The sequence below is a fragment of the Amyelois transitella genome, chromosome 7 (assembly GCF_032362555.1).
Source record: "Amyelois transitella isolate CPQ chromosome 7, ilAmyTran1.1, whole genome shotgun sequence".
In the NCBI taxonomy this organism is placed as follows: domain Eukaryota; kingdom Metazoa; phylum Arthropoda; class Insecta; order Lepidoptera; family Pyralidae; genus Amyelois; species Amyelois transitella.
In genome coordinates, this window is record NC_083510.1 from 2,024,890 (window position 1) to 2,042,444 (window position 17,555).

General features: G+C 38.1%; 1 protein-coding gene across 1 annotated transcript in view; it reads right to left on the reverse strand.

The window, feature by feature from the left end:
- Positions 1 to 17,555, reverse strand: part of LOC106143528 (uncharacterized) — a 58,497-nt gene that overhangs the window by 24,436 nt on the left and 16,506 nt on the right. The window contains exons 4-28 of the mRNA XM_060945313.1: positions 14,803 to 14,972; positions 13,580 to 13,662; positions 13,191 to 13,313; positions 12,623 to 12,732; positions 12,352 to 12,449; positions 11,951 to 12,132; positions 11,270 to 11,339; positions 11,041 to 11,162; positions 10,692 to 10,814; positions 9,426 to 9,586; positions 8,962 to 9,090; positions 8,343 to 8,499; positions 7,501 to 7,678; positions 6,496 to 6,600; positions 5,778 to 6,041; positions 5,532 to 5,619; positions 5,096 to 5,215; positions 4,357 to 4,484; positions 3,874 to 3,998; positions 3,441 to 3,585; positions 2,888 to 3,096; positions 2,252 to 2,397; positions 1,749 to 1,858; positions 1,387 to 1,520; positions 735 to 920 (exon numbers count right to left, since the gene is read on the reverse strand). Of these exons, the coding sequence (XP_060801296.1) occupies positions 735 to 920; positions 1,387 to 1,520; positions 1,749 to 1,858; positions 2,252 to 2,397; positions 2,888 to 3,096; positions 3,441 to 3,585; positions 3,874 to 3,998; positions 4,357 to 4,484; positions 5,096 to 5,215; positions 5,532 to 5,619; positions 5,778 to 6,041; positions 6,496 to 6,600; positions 7,501 to 7,678; positions 8,343 to 8,499; positions 8,962 to 9,090; positions 9,426 to 9,586; positions 10,692 to 10,814; positions 11,041 to 11,162; positions 11,270 to 11,339; positions 11,951 to 12,132; positions 12,352 to 12,449; positions 12,623 to 12,732; positions 13,191 to 13,313; positions 13,580 to 13,662; positions 14,803 to 14,972 (3,466 nt within the window). The remainder of the gene's footprint in view (positions 1 to 734; positions 921 to 1,386; positions 1,521 to 1,748; positions 1,859 to 2,251; positions 2,398 to 2,887; positions 3,097 to 3,440; positions 3,586 to 3,873; positions 3,999 to 4,356; positions 4,485 to 5,095; positions 5,216 to 5,531; positions 5,620 to 5,777; positions 6,042 to 6,495; positions 6,601 to 7,500; positions 7,679 to 8,342; positions 8,500 to 8,961; positions 9,091 to 9,425; positions 9,587 to 10,691; positions 10,815 to 11,040; positions 11,163 to 11,269; positions 11,340 to 11,950; positions 12,133 to 12,351; positions 12,450 to 12,622; positions 12,733 to 13,190; positions 13,314 to 13,579; positions 13,663 to 14,802; positions 14,973 to 17,555) is intronic.

Below are 17,555 nucleotides of genomic sequence, written 5' to 3' on the forward strand. Positions count from 1 at the left end.
GTTAAAATGGTAACAAACAACACTTTGCTCTAAAATTAAGAGCAAGTAAATGAATGAACTTTAATGTTTAAACTCTATTCTATTCTGAAAATTACGTTTTTAAGAGCATCCGGTGTTGCCAGCTTATAGTCAAAGTTTACGATTTTGAAATATCATAAATTGGCATTAGTAATGTGTTTCTGATGATAAAATTTGTGTTCCTAGTAGAATATTAAGGCTCCAAATGTTGCCGTGGAAGGTGAAGGCAGCTTTTGACGCACTATACGTTGGTGATGTTGTCCTTTTTATGTTTAAAAAGAAAACAGCACTAACATGCAGCGAATCAAAAAATCCCAAAGCAGGTTCATGACGGGCATTGTCAATCCTTACAAGGCATATTAGTTTGCACATTCATGTAAGTTTGTAGCTGGAAATGCAATCGGTTATTGCTCATTGTAAGAGAAAGAGAACCAGTGCAACAGAACGAGATAAGGACGGTTTATATTAGGGCCTACTACATATTTAAATGGTGCGATTTGCAAATTGCATTTCATGGGATAAGTATGTAAAAACTTTGATTATCAATGACGGTTGTAAAATAACTCTAGTATTTAGAATGTGAATTATGTGAAATTGAGTTTCGTGAATATAACATTGCATAAATAAAGATGATATATTTATGTGTGTGTGTGTATGTGTATTTATGTGACCCAAACGGACCCGAGAAACAGATGATGATTATAATTTTTACAAACCTGCGATTTGGAACCACCAACGATATTGACGCCAGGTCTCATGTGCAGTGCATTCTTGAGAATAAGGCTAAGGTTCAGCATCCTGGCTTTTTGGTTCTCGTTGTTTTCTCGGACCTTCAGCAGGTCGGTTCTCCCGATCAGGTCTTGGAAACGGCGGACGCCCACGTCGGCCATGTGCTGGCGGATCTGTGACAAATTATCATACATACATACATACATATGGTCACGTCTATATCCCTTGTGGGGTAGACAGAGCCAACAGTCCCGAAAAGACTGATCGGCCACATTCAGCTATTTGGCTTATTGATAGTATTGAGATCCAAATAGTGACAGGTTGCTAGCCCATCGCTTAAAAAAAGAATCCCAAGTTTGTATCCCTTAGTCGCCTTTTACGACATCCATAGGAAATGAGATGGAGTGGTCCTATTCTTTTTTATGTTGGTGCCGGGAACCACACGGCACTGACAAATTATCGTTTTTATTTATTCTAGTTTCGTATTTCTCGTATTCTAAGTATCCAAATTGAATGAAAAATATATACATTCAGGTGAAATAATTTGAAATAACGGAATTCTTCAATTCTACAACGAGAAACAAAAGGCAGTTTCTAGCAGTGGGACCCTATAAAGGGCTAAAACAAGTACACACTCACCTCCTCAGCCAGCATGAACAAGTAGTTGATGACATGTTCGGGCTTGCCCGCGAACTTCTTGCGCAGCACCGGGTCCTGTGTGGCGATGCCCACCGGGCACGTGTTGAGGTGACATTTACGCATCATTGTACAACCTGGTGACAATAATTAGATATAATAATATATATATAAATGATATATATACTTATTATATTAAAATAAAGAATTTAAATTTGTAGAATAACCACCTAATAGGTAATAAATTTTGCGGGAAGATATACAGGTCCAACCAGAAATACCTAAAGGGGCCAATTGTACTAACATATTGTAAGAATAATAAGAGTTTTGGAAAAAAGGTGGTGACATTATAATCGTTAACTTACCCAGAGCGATCAAGGGCGCTGTGCTAAACCCAAATTCGTCAGCGCCGAGTAAAGCGGCCACCATCACGTCGAAACCAGTCCTAATTTGACCGTCGGCTTGCACGACCACCCTGTAATAAGACAAAAGTGCTATTTACTGTTATCCAATCCAATGCAGTACAGGATTTTAGTCAAAAGGCGTGCCAAGGGCTTTTCTCACCAGTAAACTTAGTATTAAGTAATTTTTTGACGTCAACCAACGTTGTAAAACCAAAAGATTTGACAATTATTAAGCGATATGAAGTATCCTATAATTTATTATTATATACTTTAAACACACCAGCAGCTCATTAAGCTGAAGCGTGTGAATTTTGATGCTTGGAGATTTTTAAAGTTTGTCTAGCCAATTCTTAAAGCAATTGACTGAAGGAGCAGTTATGACACTCGCAGGAAGCTTGTTGCAGTCTGTAATAACACGATAATAATGAATGAAAATTTTGAAATTAGAATTTGAAGTGTGTGACCTGGAGCGCAGGTCGTTGAGCACGAGCACCTGGTGCGTCTCGGCCACGCCCAGCTCCCACGGCAGCCCCGCGCTCTTGATGCCGGTCCAGCTGCTGGCGCCGGTGCCGCCGTCGTGGCCCGAGATCACGATGTGTTCCGCTTTGCCCTGGGGGGGAAACGTCTCTGTTAAATACCAAAAATGTGAGTAATAACATGAATGAGAAGATTGGAAAAAGACTTTAGTAAATAAGTTTGAGGGAATCGCGGAACCTAAGCGACGTTTGACCGATATCCTCGCTTTAGGATGACCATATTTCAGACACTAGTTTCGAAGATATTATTAATCCCAATTAATATTATACTGCGAAAAAAGTTATTTTTTTGTTCGTCTCTTTACGCATTATAACTATTAAACCAAACTTCTTGAAATTTTTGCGTACATATAATCAGTCTGGAGGAGAACATTCAAAGGGGTACGAATTTAGCGTTACAGGTTCAGGTTCAGGTCATCCTTTAACGCTAAGTTCGTTGCTTTCGTAGACGACGCTAAATTCAGCGCTTATTGTAGGTGGCGCTTAATACATGCACGCGAAGCTGCGGGTAAAAGTTAGTCAATAATATACTTTAGCATTTTTCATGTTCTTCTCTTTTCTTACCTTAGCAACTCCGGAAGCCACGACCCCAACGCCCACTTCAGACACGAGTTTGACCGAGATCCTTGCATTAGGGTTGGCGCACTTCAGATCGTAGATAAGTTCCGCCAAATCTTCAATAGAGTAGATATCGTGATGAGGCGGAGGAGAGATGAGACCCACTCCGGGAACGGAGCAACGGGTTTTGGCGATGTCTTCTGTCACTTTGTAACCTAGGAAGAGAATAACTTTATATAGTCTTTTTGTTATTATTAACAGAGGTGGCTCCCTTACACGCGGCTTAATAATGAGAAATGTCATCACCTTATAAAGGAACAAATTAAACTATTTTAAAACAAAAGAACGCGTTTCCCGAAATGGGGAATCTTTTAGGTACAGTATGGTGTGTTTGAAGTAAAAGGCGAAACTGCACTTTATCATCCCCTTTCGTCATAAGTGATTGCCCTTGTCCTCCCCTCCAACCACGCACTCTGATTACAAAATGAACTACTTATTAAATCTTGTCAAAAGTGCAGTTATATCTTCGGCGATTTGAAAACAAATGTTATCCACTTACCAGGCAATTCTCCCCCCTCTCCCGGTTTGGCCCCCTGCGCCATCTTGATCTGCAGATCGTCCGCATGCGCCAAATAAGAAGCGGTGACACCGAAACGACCAGAAGCCACTTGCTTGATGGCTGAACGTTTGTTAAATTCCGGGTCCTGAAATAAATCTTCATTCTAAAGACAAGTTTACAATAAACAGAGTTATTATATACGGCTTTTCTCGCAATACAAATGAATATACTAATTGAAAATGCGAAAATAAACAGCCATAACTAATTAGGTAATTAACAGCGACCTAACTTGGCCACATCTGGATCATGTAGTCACAAGTGGACTCCTTAAGTTTCAACGAGTATAAACGCCAAGATGATGAAATACAAGAAAGGAACTGCAAGCAAAGGTTTATTATTTTTTTTTTAAAGAAATAGAAATGAGACATTTTACCTGATTGAGGTATCTGTCCGCATTCTCTCCTCCTTCGCCAGTGTTGGACTTGCCCCCGATACGGTTCATGGCGATGGCTAGCGACGTATGCGCTTCCAAGGATATAGATCCGAATGACATGGCACCTTTGAAAAACACAAACAAATGTTATTTTAAAACGCGATTGTTTTTCTGTTCGAAAGAGTTCACAAGCAAACGAAATTTCATGCAATTATTACCTTTAAAACACTATTTCATTGTCAGAATGACAGAAAACATAGTATGACAGGAACTATAATAAATTGATCCCTTGGATGGATCTCTTCAGTCGACCAGGTATCAGAAAGGATTATATCCTACTCCAAAATTACTTTGCAATATCAACATTTTCTCGGCAACGGAAATTTTTCTAACTCAACATTATCGGAACGACGGCATTATAATCCCGGATTTCACTTTTATACTAAGAAGAGTTCCAGCGTTTTTTTATTTTTATATTGTTACCTGTAGCGAACCGCTTGACGATCTCGGAGGCTGGTTCGACCTCGCTTAGAGGAATGGGTTCGTCCAGCTTCACTAACTCCAGTTGTCCGCGAAGAGTGCAAGCGCGGATCGATTCTAAGGAACTCTCCCTGGAACAAACATCACGGTTATTATGTTGACAATGACATTAAAAAGATAGCATTGAGAACGAACGATCGATAGGGCTGGAAAATTCTAGAATGACGACTAAGTACTGATAGGAAAAGGTCAGGTTAATAAATCCTTAAAGGACGTGTTATAATGAAAAGGCATGAAAAACAGACAAACTTAAAAAAGATAATTTATGTTATACATACATACATACATATGATCACGTCTATATCCCTTGCGGGGTAGACAGAGCCAACAGTCTTGAAAAGACTGAATGGCCACGTTCAGCTATTTGGCTTAATGATAGAACCGAGATTCAAATAGTGACAGGTTGCTAGCCCATCGCCTAAAAGAGGAATCCTAAGTTTATAAGCCTATCCCTTAGTCGCCTTTTACGACATCCATGGGAAAGAGATGGAGTGGTCCTATTCTTTTTTGTAATAGTGCCGGGAACCACACGGCACACGGCAATTTATGTTATAATTTAATCAAATATGGTTGTAGGCTGACGCTGTATAAATAAACTAAATGAACCTTTGTCTAGCAGCGAATTTCGTAGTACCCACTGCAAAAGCTGAACTAAAGGAGAAAGTCACCCATCAATACTGACCTGAACTTGTCATACGCCGAGTTACTCTTGTTGACGGCCGCTTCCTGTAGATTAGCGATGGACATCGGATCGTTGATGTGTTTCTCGCCACCCGCGCGCCAGTGGTATTGTCCCGGGTTTCTGAAACGAAACTTTATTAGTAATTATCTATTTTCGTTTTGACAGATTACAGATTAACATTTTAAGTCTACTGAACAGAAAAGTATCGGTGTTATACCATAATCCTGCTTGGGAATCATTGGAATTTTTTTTAATCTTTTCCGAGGCGTTGCTCTTTTTTTAACCCTACGGGGAAGCAAAAAGGGGTTTTGATTTTGACCTGTATATTTTAATATTATAATAGTTTGACCTTATATAAATCTTATCCTTATTAATCGAGAACCGGTGGGGTCTGAAGCTAAGAGGGATCTTAATTACAAATTAAACAAATACATACCTCAATACAAGAGCGTCAGAAGCATTGCCGTAAGTCAATGAATGTCTGTCGAATGTTTCCTTTGAGAGGATTTCAAAATTGACACCACCTGCAAATAATGCCAAATGTTTAACAAAATCTTTAGAGGTTCTTGAGGAGTATACGAGATCTATGGGGAAATTCTTAAAAATCCCAAGATAACAAACTAAATAAACGGAATCATACGTTTACGTGAGTGAAACGGAATAGAGCATACAAAATACTTACCAATCCTGGATTGAGTCCCTCTAAAGCACTTGTCAATAACTTCTTCATTCAGCCCCACAGCTTCGAATATCTGGGCGCTCTTGTAAGACTGTAATGTGCTAATGCCCATTTTGGCCATAACCTTGGCTAGACCGGTTTCGATGGCCTTCTGGTAGGCTAGATAGATGTCCTCATCAGTGAGGGTAGGATCGACTAAATTGTCGTTGCGAAGGGCAAACGCTAGCTCGAAGGCTAGGTAGGGGCAGATTGCGTCGGCGCCGTACCCTGGAAAGAAATATTATTTTGATGACTGTGAAGTGGGAACTCCAGATTCTGCTAAATATGGCATCGACATAATCCATATGTACACTCTCAAAATCACTGCTCTTTCCTGGAGATATGTCTATATCTCCGGGAAAGAGAGGATATGGAGCTCTGTCTAGAGCTTCAAGTTGCAATCTCTGCCAACTTCCTTTTTCTATTTCATAGTCGTAATAGTTCATGTGAGTTCGTCGGTCCAAAGTGCTCTTGACCGTTTGTCAGGACGGGTCGATTTGATAAAGGTACGTTCGTTTAGGCTTTTACTCATCAATCTCTTTGTGAAAGCTGGTCAGGTTCAGGATACAAATTTAATATTTTTACAAATTTACAACTGACGTTTGATTCAAGTTTGTCTTTATAATGAATTTATATAAAATTTAGTACTCAGTTCCGTAATGAATGTTGCAAATAAACTTACCGAGAAGGACGCACATATGGTGGACCTCCCTCGCCTCAGCAGTTTCCACAATGATGCCCACTTTCATTCTCTGACGGGTCTCGATCAAATGGTGATGTACGGCACCTAAAAAATGCAACAATTTATATTTATAACTACTAAAGAATCGGTGTAACATTGCTCAATGTATTAATTAAACATTCTAAAGAAATTATAAGGCTTATATCTCTCACTCTTAAATCTCACTGATGCTAAAGCTGCCGCGTAATTCAAGTTTCTCAAGTCGTCTTTGCGAAAATCTGCGTATCCAGCGCAGCATGTTCATCTCCGTCACACGAAGCTCATGCTTGTGCCGTTCTAGCATTGGCTACGTTTCGTTAACACACAAACAGGCTTTTAGCAATTTAGGAAGCCATGTTTCTATAATAAAACAGAACTAAGTTCAATATAACCTGGACACATCTAATTCCTTTGGTTAGGGCCAATCTCCTACTAAATGTGATGTACTACATCATCAAACCTTACAAGATTACAAGTTGTTGCAGTTTGTTACCGCCTCTTCTGCACTGACGCCTTGGAAGCGGCAGTAAACATAGTTTTTAGGTAATTTATTTGACGTCAACCAATGTTGTTAAACCATACGTTTTGACAATTATTAAGCGATATATAGTATCCTATAGTATATTTGACGGCCTCTGTGGCGCAGCGGTATTACGCTTGTCTGTGACACCAGAGGTCCCGGGTTCGAATCCCAGCCAGGGCATGATGAGAAAAGAACTTTTTCTGATTGGCCTGGGTCTTGGATGTTTATCTATATAAGTAGTTATTATAAAATACAGTATCGTTGAGTTAGTATCTCGTAACACAAGTCTCGAACTTACTTCGAGGCTAACTCAATCAGTGTAATTTGTCTCGTATATATTTATTTATTATAGTAATGAATAAAAATTTTTGAATTTTTTTTTTTCAAGTTAAAAGGAAGATGTTCTGACTGAAAACCTATTATTACAAGTTGGAGTGACTGACCGAGCGCCAGCAGCGAGCTGACGGGCACGCGCGCGGGCCCGGCGGCGCGGTCCGACACCACGAGCAGCTGCACGCCGCGCGCCGCCGCCGCCTGCGCCTCGCGCGCCACGCGCGCCAGCGCCGCCTCCAGCCCCGCCGGGCCGGCCGCGTGCTCGAACGTGCAGTCCAGCACGAGCGTCTGCCACCACCAAACTCAATGTCATGACACATACACATTTACTACTAGTGACAAGGCTCAGACAATATGTTAAGAACAGCTCTATGGTTGAATAATAATAGCCTCTGTGATGCAGCGGTAATACGCTTGTCTGTGACACCGGAGTTGGAATCCCGGTCAGGGCATGATGAGAAACGAACTTTCTCTGATTGGTCTGGGTCTTGGATGTTTATTTATCTAAGAATTTATTTTAAAATATAGTATCGTCCAGTTAGTATCTCGTAACACAAGTTTCAAACTTACTTCGAGGCTAACTCAATCAGTGTAATTTGTCCCGTATATATTTATTTATTTAAACTTACTTCGAGGCTAACTCAATCTGGGTAATTTGTCCCGTACGTGTATTTATTTATTTATAATGGAGTTGAGATTCAGAGGTAATAGGTTAATAAGAAAGAATAATATTACTATTTTACAATGCGCTTCAATTTGATTTTTAAACGTGCAATTTGATTTTTAAACGTGCAAGTGCAACGAAATTGTAACCAGATAAAGGTTAACTAAAGTAATCTTACAACTCTTTGTATATATATATACAAAACATTAAAATATTCTATTCTGTGATTAAAATAAAAGCTGGACCAATTGAATTATTAGAAAATATGTAAATAAAACATGTTCATACCTTCCATCCTCTATGGTTGGTCCTCTTCAAAGCATCAAGATCGGGCAGCGACAGGATTGGTTGCTTGAGAAACAATCTGTGCACAAACTGTGCGCTCGGCTGCAGGATGTTGGGCGCGGGGCCGATGGGGCACAGCATCGACATCACTATGCGCTCCCTGGGGACAAATAGGTGTCGAAATATAATGAGGTTCTTAGGTGGTTTCTCGGTATGTAGGGTTGAAAGAGGCGCTCTTTATATCGATGTTTGAATAGGTGTCGAAATATAACTAGATTCTTAGGAGGGGTTTCTCGGTATATAGTGTTAAAAGAGGCGCTCTTTATATGGATGTTTGAAGAGGTTCTAGTTATATGGGGCGGTAAAAAAAAGATTCTCGTTAATGCGAGTAGTTGAAAAAGAGAAAGTGCTTAACTGATATTAAACTTGCGCGTTGCATTATAATATTTGTAAATAATGTGAGAGGTTGCTACGGGGGAATTTCGAAGAGTTTGTGTGTTGGGGTTGAAAATTTTTTTAGACTTTACTGAAACATTGCTGTTCGATGACGTCATTCCAGTATTTGAAAAATACGATGTAAGGACATGATGCTACTCAAGATTTATAATGTTAAACAATGTACCTGAAGGGATCAATGGGGGGGTTGGTGACTTGAGCAAACAGCTGCTTGAAGTACTCGTACGGCAGCGGCTGGAACTGCGACAGGCAGGCAAGCGGGGCGTCGTTGCCCATACTGCCCAACGCTTCTTTTCTGTTAACAAAGAGAAATTATTTGATAAAGTTATCAAAAGGAAAGAAAACAAACATAAAAGAAAAATAAACTTTGAAGATGAACGGCTGAAAATGAAATCAACAAAGACTCAATGCGTTATTTTGATGTTATGTTTAAGGTTTTTTCTCTCACAAACATGGCGATCTCAATCAATTACAAATTCGCCTAGAAATATGTCGTATTAAAACTGATCTCTGCCATTTTACTCCGTTAGTAAAATAGCAGATTGATTGATGACAAAACACGTAATGCAGAAGTTAATTAAATTCTTCATGAATATAAAAAAGATTAACATAAAAGGCAGAATTACTAACTTGTTCTGTATCATCGGCAACAACAGCATATTGATCGACTCTATGGTATATCCGAACAACGCGAGCCTTTTATCCGACAGTCCGGTAATGGCGCCATTTTGTACCCCATTCAAACTGGGCTTCTCATCAGCTACAGACTTGTGTATATCTTCCATTGTTATCTGTAAGAAAAGTTGTATTGAATAAATTCAATTAATAATTTGGAAACTGGATTGTAGCCAAATTTCTCGCCAAACTGGACCTTATGTCTTGATAAGGTTTATTGTTTAAACTATGCGGCGCCTTGCACGTACTTTTGATTTTTCTATTATAATAAAACATGTCAAAGTAAGTAAGTCAAAGCTTTTAAGCGAACAAATGGAATGATTATTTCTTAAAATCCAAAGTGTTATTAATTGCATCAATCTAAAATAAGCAGCAATAAATGCGAAAACCAATTGGCAATTGTACAATAATCAAATTTGGTGTAATGAAGAATTAATTTTTCCTTCATAAAGCTCCCATTTAAATGTAATGAACATTATTTGTTTGTTCGTTTGTACCTAACATAAGTTATTCAGCGGCAAAAAACTAAAATTGGTTAGCGTCTCTCACACAAGCGTTATTTTCACGTGAGAAACACACTGAGAAGCATTGAGAAACAGCCGCCATTTTTTATTTTCAGTCAGTACTCACCATCTGAATGTTATTTGACATCCCAAGTGCAGAACATTTGCAGCATAGAAAGAGAAATAGCGATATTTAGTTGAGATGCCACCTTGTTAATCGATACATATGGACGTACACAGTTACTGAATACAAAAATGTCCTTGTTTCTTGCAAACAAGATTTATTTCAAAATTCATAAATGATCAATAAATCAAGCGGTTGCCGTTTGGCGAATAACTATAATTTTCTATTGTTCTCGCGATCGATAAAATATTTATGAGAAACAGCTAGTATATATTTAAATTAGGTATTATAGAAAAATATTTCACGGGCATTCACGTGCAAATTAACGGTTTAATTCGTGCACGAAATCGACACAAAGTAAATAATTTTTTGGGAAAATATTATTTCCTGTAAAGATGTTCATTCAAACACAAGTTTTTAATATAAGGCGACTCTGTTTTCTTATAATTGTCCCGGATTATTGTCAGATAATGTTTGATTTTCGCCGTAATGGAAGGACAAATGGGTGACACGAGGTTTTAATTAATGAAAACAACATATGGTTTATTTCCAACAAAAATCATTATTTTTAAAATGGAAATAATAATAAATTACCTGCTCTTTCAGCCAATCTGAGTGGGGTCGGCTTTGTGCGATATGCATTTTGAGCTCAACGTCTTGAATTATCTTCTTGTCCTCAGTATCCACTAGCAACATACGGCCGGGCTTCAATCGGCTCTGGATAAAGCGAGAAATTAATTAATTATAAATAAAAATTATTACATGGTTTATAGAATGAAATAGTGACTCGCATATAAATTTTTAAAATTTAATTTCCTAGAGAACTTGTGATACATGTATTTTTTTTTGTCACTTGAATCAATAGATGGCCTAGAACTTTTAGATAATTGTGTTCTTTATTCAAAACCGCCGCTGCATTATTAAAATCGTAAATGTCACTAACCTTATGTATGACTTTCGCTGGGTCGACATCGTAAACGCCGACCTCGGACGCCATCACGAGTACGTTCTCGCTCGTCACGTAGAAGCGAGACGGGCGTAGGCCGTTTCTGTCTAGAATTGCACCTGGAAACAATCAACAACATGGATCATATAACATACATCTTGACATATTATCTTTTCTAAATAAGCAAGCAAGGGAATACAATTGAACAAAGAATAATCAAACTTACCGATGTATCGTCCATCAGTAAATGACACCAAAGCTGGTCCGTCCCATGGCTCCATAGCGGATGATGCCCACTGAAAATAATCACAATCAATATGTTTTCATTGAAACTATTAATGGGAGCATAAGCTGATGAACAGGCTGATATATTTATTGGTTATAAGAACAGAATGGCTTATTGTAGTTTTGAAATCAGTACAACAGTTCAATTGACAGCGACAAGATCTAAATTTCCCATAGCGCCATCTAGTAAAAAATTTCGTCATTATCCTCATTAAATGATAGGTGCACCTCTAAAAACGCCATCTACCCACATTAGTCTGATATAAATTATAGCAAGAGCACTGATGCGCCATATTTTATCGAGAACCTTTATTGCATAACTCTTAATAGGTAAATGTTGTCTAGAATCTACTAGCGCCATCTCCTGGTATATATAATTGAGAACCTACTAGTGACAACTACAGCAAGACCCTCCCCAGCGCCATTTCTAGGTAAAGATGATCGCATGCGCCCTCTAGCGTCATCTCTAGGTATATATAATCGAGAACATACAAGCGCCATCTGTAGGCACAATTTATCGCAAGGAGCCTCTGATCACAATAGACTAGAAACTCGGGCACTGTCAGTTTAACTAGCGCTATCTAGTATATCTATCTAGTATAAAATATAGAACATTCATTACCTGGTAATAGTCTCGCTTTTCTTTAGGCATGGTGGGGTCATTCTGCCAGGCCTCAGGCACCATCGTCATCACGGCCTCGGGCAGCGACCTCTGGCCGCAGTGGAGTAGGAACTCCAGTACGCAGTCGGCGGAACCAGAGTCAGACAAGTTAGGCTCCACAACGGGATACAGTTTCTTCAAATCTGAAACAATTGTGAGCGCACAAATTAGGAAATTCTAGGGTGCATATGCATGAACTTATTTTTATAACTTATATTTGTCGTGCAAAGTAGTCTTTCTTATTATAATTAATACCTCTATAAAAAAAATTATTAGTCGGTAGAAGCCAACTAGAGCTCAATTTTATTTACAGCGCCATCTAGTAACGAATATCTGATTTAATAAATAAAATTCAAACATACCATCTCCAAATAGTTCGCTCTTCATGACTCCCTCGCGAGCCTTCATCAGGTTGACGTTACCTCGTAACGTATTTATTTCGCCATTGTGGGCAAGCACTCTGCAATAAAGCAAAAAGTCTATTATTTTCTTAAAGCTTAAATTAACAAATTTTATTTAAAAAAATATTATTGTACCTATATTTGTCACAGACTTTTTTAGACAAGCATTTGTTTTAAAACTAATCTGTCTCAATCAGTTCGCTGATCTTTTTGTTGTATGGTCTTTACTCACCTCAAAGGATGTGCTCTTTCCCAACTGGGGAAGGTGTTGGTGGAGAACCGGGTATGTACCAATGCTAGATACGTGGTGAACGCTGGGTTGCTCAGGTCTTTGAAGTATTCCTGACAAAATCATTTAAAAAAAAATTGTATAAGCATGATATCTTAACTGCCGAAGAATGAAGAAGAATATTTTTATAGTGATTAAAATTTTAATTTTAGGCTACTTTAAGCGCTACATGATTAATTTCTGCGCGGTCGGAAACTTGGGTACTAAAGAGACTAAAGCGCAAAAAGATAAGATACAGCCGGCGACAAATATACGGTCAAGTGCCAGTCAAAGTCCATAACATTATATTTTCAGTGTGGGAACACTTAAGTATGGACTTTGTTTTATATTTGTTCGGTTGTTGCGACCATTAGTACCAAGATTTAGACAAGAAAGATTATAAAGACAATAAATAAAATATCTATTTGTCCGTTACCGGTATATTGTTGACAAATGAAGCGAATAAAAGTGACCATCGGTAACTACATCACATTCCTATCTAACGTTTACTTTACATATAACTGCAACTCACCCATAGCTGATTAGAAGTCAACAGTCCCTTGTAAACTACGGTCTTCAGCGACAGGCTGCAAATGTAGAACCTCGCCCCGGGCACGACCAGCTCGTGGGACGCGCGCTTCCTCAACACGAACACCTGGGAACACACACAACAACGCGTCCACATACGGTTCGCAAAGTCACACACACTCAAGTTTCAAGTATTGAAGGGTGTATGATTTTACGTTTGCACCGTTGAACCGCGGCCGGCCCGCGCGCCGTCGCAACGATCTGAAAAAAATTCTCGGAGAGTGCGTTTGCTCCAATGAACGTTAAGAGTTTGAATTCGCAATTCGAATTGCAAGTTCATACTCTTTCTTATTGTACGTGTTGTTGTGTCGTCTCCCACTTGGTATCTCTCACCTGTCTGGATAGTTCGACGTCTTCGAAATCTCCGGTTACAAACACTTGACGCATAAATGGCTCCGAGTTACGAGCCACTTGACCTGAAAGCCAGCCAAAAGGGGCCATTACTAACTTTACCAAGGGGAGTTACTATACTAACTTATTTACTAAATGTGCTTTATTTAAATAATAATTTAAATACACTTCGATGGTTCTATGAGTATGTTTAGAAAAATGCGACATGAACATCATAAATGCGTTTAGATATTTTTATGAAACAAATAATGACCCATTTTGTTAATAGATTACTCTTCAATATGCCTATGTATGTTTAGATCTGATGAAGCATTTATGAATGTTTTGACAACTGTTTAATATGAATGATAAAATAACCATCTAAGTGTGATATAGGCCAAACTCAAAATATAATGATTTTAATAGTTAACCTAAGATTCATTAAATTTTACAATAACTGCGTAAGTAACCGCATTGCTTTGGTACATCTTTATTCTAATAAGTGAAACGTTAATGAATCTTAAGCTAATTACAATACAGTTGAAGTTGTTTTACCGCAAAACAAATTACGTTTTATTTAATGATTGCTTACATGACGATTGACGATACGACCGCAATTCAAGGATAAAGTAGTAAAGAGAAGTCACAAAGTGGTAACATTTTAACATGAAATATTAAATTTTGATTTCATTTTTATATCTTTATCGTAATCGTCAAAAGTAATATTATTATAAAAGTTTATTATGCCCGCATTTGTAAAAAAAAACCTTTTTTTAGTAAATGTTTAAAAAAAAACAAAGAAAAATAAAATGCGAACATAATTTACAAATTACTTATTGGTACAATGGTTGCGCTAAAGTCACTCGATTGTAAAGTTGGTATATATTCGAATATAATCGAATGATTATAACGCACGCGGTACCTTCAGAGGTTAAATTGAACAAACCATATGGTCAAACATCGCATGACCGCGTCGACCCATTCGACCGAACTACGTGTAACCTGCAATGATAGTCGCAAAGAAATCGCAGAACCGTAACTCTCATAGAAGCGGCACAACTACAATAGCATGATTTAACTTATGAATTCAACATTTAAATGAACCCTTACGAAAAATGTGGGGACAAAAATAATGTTAAGAACTTATGATGTAGTTTTTTCATCGATTGCATGCAATGCATTTGTTTTTATTGAATCACTTTGTAAATAAAAATGATTTTTCTTACCAATAGAAGCGTTGTTGGTCGGTACAGTCCTCCAGCATATCACACGAAGATTAAGGTTTTCTGCCAGCTCTTGGAACTTCTTCTCAATGTCCTGGTGATGGAGCTTGTCCAGGAAGAAAATGCCAGTGGCGTAGCGGCCGAAAGGCGGTAAGTCGATTTGGTGAGTATCTCTGAAACAAAAAAATGTCATTAATGATGATGAATACCAGTTTAATCTTTTTTTATGTTACCTTAAGTATATAAATAGAGAAAACAAATAACAATATTTCGTTATCGACCGTGACCCGTGATATTACTTGGGAAGCATGTTTGATAATATTTTTTTATCGTAAATACAAGTAACAAGAAACTAATACGCGGTCTTTGTGTGTCTGTCCATTGATTTCTGAAATATTGTCATAACGTAACGCCGATTATTTCAGAGGTGCTTGCTTCAAAAGTCAGATTTAGCTTCGAGTGTTGTGAGATGTCAGCTATGATATGCATACTTAATTAATTCCTGATACTGAAAAAGCGCGTGGCAAATTTATAACAACCGGTTATAAATTGGAGGAAATCAAGGCAATCTAAGAAGATTCACCTTACTGGCACGAAAATACAGATTGATTCCTATTCTACTCATCAAAATACCATGATGGCACGGCAATAGTTCAACCACGGGTATTCATTATATAAAGATGTGTTCGTTCGTTCGACAAATCGGACCTAACCTACCCTAATCGATCGATTCACAAAATAGCTGCCAGCTTGGGATCCTGGCTTTAAAGTACGACTGAAAGTAAAAAATAAATTTCGAATATACGGGAACAGAAATAAACTAGAATGGAAACTTAAAACATGGGATAACATCAAATGCAATGTCTGCTTCGACAAAATGGACCTACGCAAATCAGATTAATTTACAAAATGGCTGCCGGTGCCGGCAGATAAAGTTAGTACAACAAAGAAAACACTAGTATTAAAATTACGGGAACAAAGAAGGTAAAGTAGATAAGAATTGAAATTCAAAAACATGGTTTAACTTCTGACCCGTAATCTATGCATCGACAAAATGGACCGACCTCAAACAGATTGATTCACAAAATGGCTGCCGGCGCCAGTTGAAAAGCACGACCAAAGGTACACCAGAATTAAAATCATGGAATGAAAAGCAGAATACAAGCTTGAAAACATGAGATAATTTCTTAAACGCAGTGTCTGGTTCCACAAAACAGACCTAAACTGGGGTAGTTTAGGTCAATCACGATAAATTCATAAAATGAAAGTAAGTACGACAGATATTACACTTGAATTAAAATAACAAGAAAATGGAAGGAAGAGTAGACTAGAAATGAAGCTCGAAAACATGGGATAACTTATAAAACTCAGTGTGTGATTCGACAAAATGAACCAATGTCTATCATGATCATGACCGTTTTACAAAAATGATGCCGGCTTAAAAGTGCAAAACGGAGTACACGAGAATATAATTTTCTCAAACATGCGAACTGAACTAGACCAGAATGGAAACTCTAAACATGGGATAACATCTTAAATGCAATGTCTGCTTTGATAAAATGGACCTACCTCAATCAGATCGATTTACAAAATGGCTGCCGGTTCCGGCTGAAAAGTCCGATAAAAGGTATATATTAACATAACGGGAATAAAGAGATAAAGAAAGGTACATTAGAATTAAATAACGGGAACAAAGAGATAAAGACTAAAATTAAAATATGATGACATGGCATAACTTCTGAACCGCAATGTCAGCTTCGACAAAATGGACCTACCTCAATCGGATCGATTCACAAAATGGCTGCCAGCGCCGGCTGAAAAGTACGACCAAAGGTAAAACAGAATTAAAATTGCTGAAATACGAGACGAAAAGCAGAATACAAGCTTGAATACATACAATAACTTCTTAAATTCAGTATCTGCTTCCACAAAACGGACCTAACCTACCCTAATTATGATCGATTCACAAAATGGATGCCAGCCGGAAGTATGACAAAAAAAAGTACACTACAATTAAAAAGAAGAAGTACAAAAGGAAGAGTAGACTAGAATTGAAGCTCGAAAACATGGGATAACTACTTAAATGTAGTGTCTGCTTCGACAAACCTATGAACTTGCTTGGACCTACCTCAATGAGATCGATTCACAAAATGGATGCCGCCGGTGCCGGCTGAAGTGAACTGAACGAAAGCAAAGAAAGAAAACCTCACTTATAACAAACAGTCATGAATTGAAAGATTGTTCCCTAAATACGTACCTTCGAAATCCATTCTCACAATTTAATGTTCTTCTCTTTATACTCTAAACGATAGGTATGATTGCGACTGGCCAATACCCGGTTCTGCGACGTTGTGAAAGGTCAGACGGTCATGTCGGCTAGGGAGATGCGCGCGCAATGCGACGCCGCCATTCCCTATCGAACCAGAACGGTCGGCTCCTCCCACAAGTAATGGAGGGGGTATATTGTGTAATACCGTCTTTTATAATTAATTTGTAATTTTGGTATAATAACATAATTATTTCAATTTCAAATTTAGAGCAGCATGGCACAAAAAGAAGACTTTATCCTTCATCAAAGGAAGATTTAACTTTGAAGATGAAAACAAAGAAACCAGCTAAGTACGTCACTCGTAGAAATGATGTTTAAATTTTTCTGCAATATATACATACTTATAACGAAGCTTTCTGCCATGGAGAGGAAAGGAGCAGACGGAAAAACACCGAATGTTCTAATAGACCACTTGAAAGGAGATTTT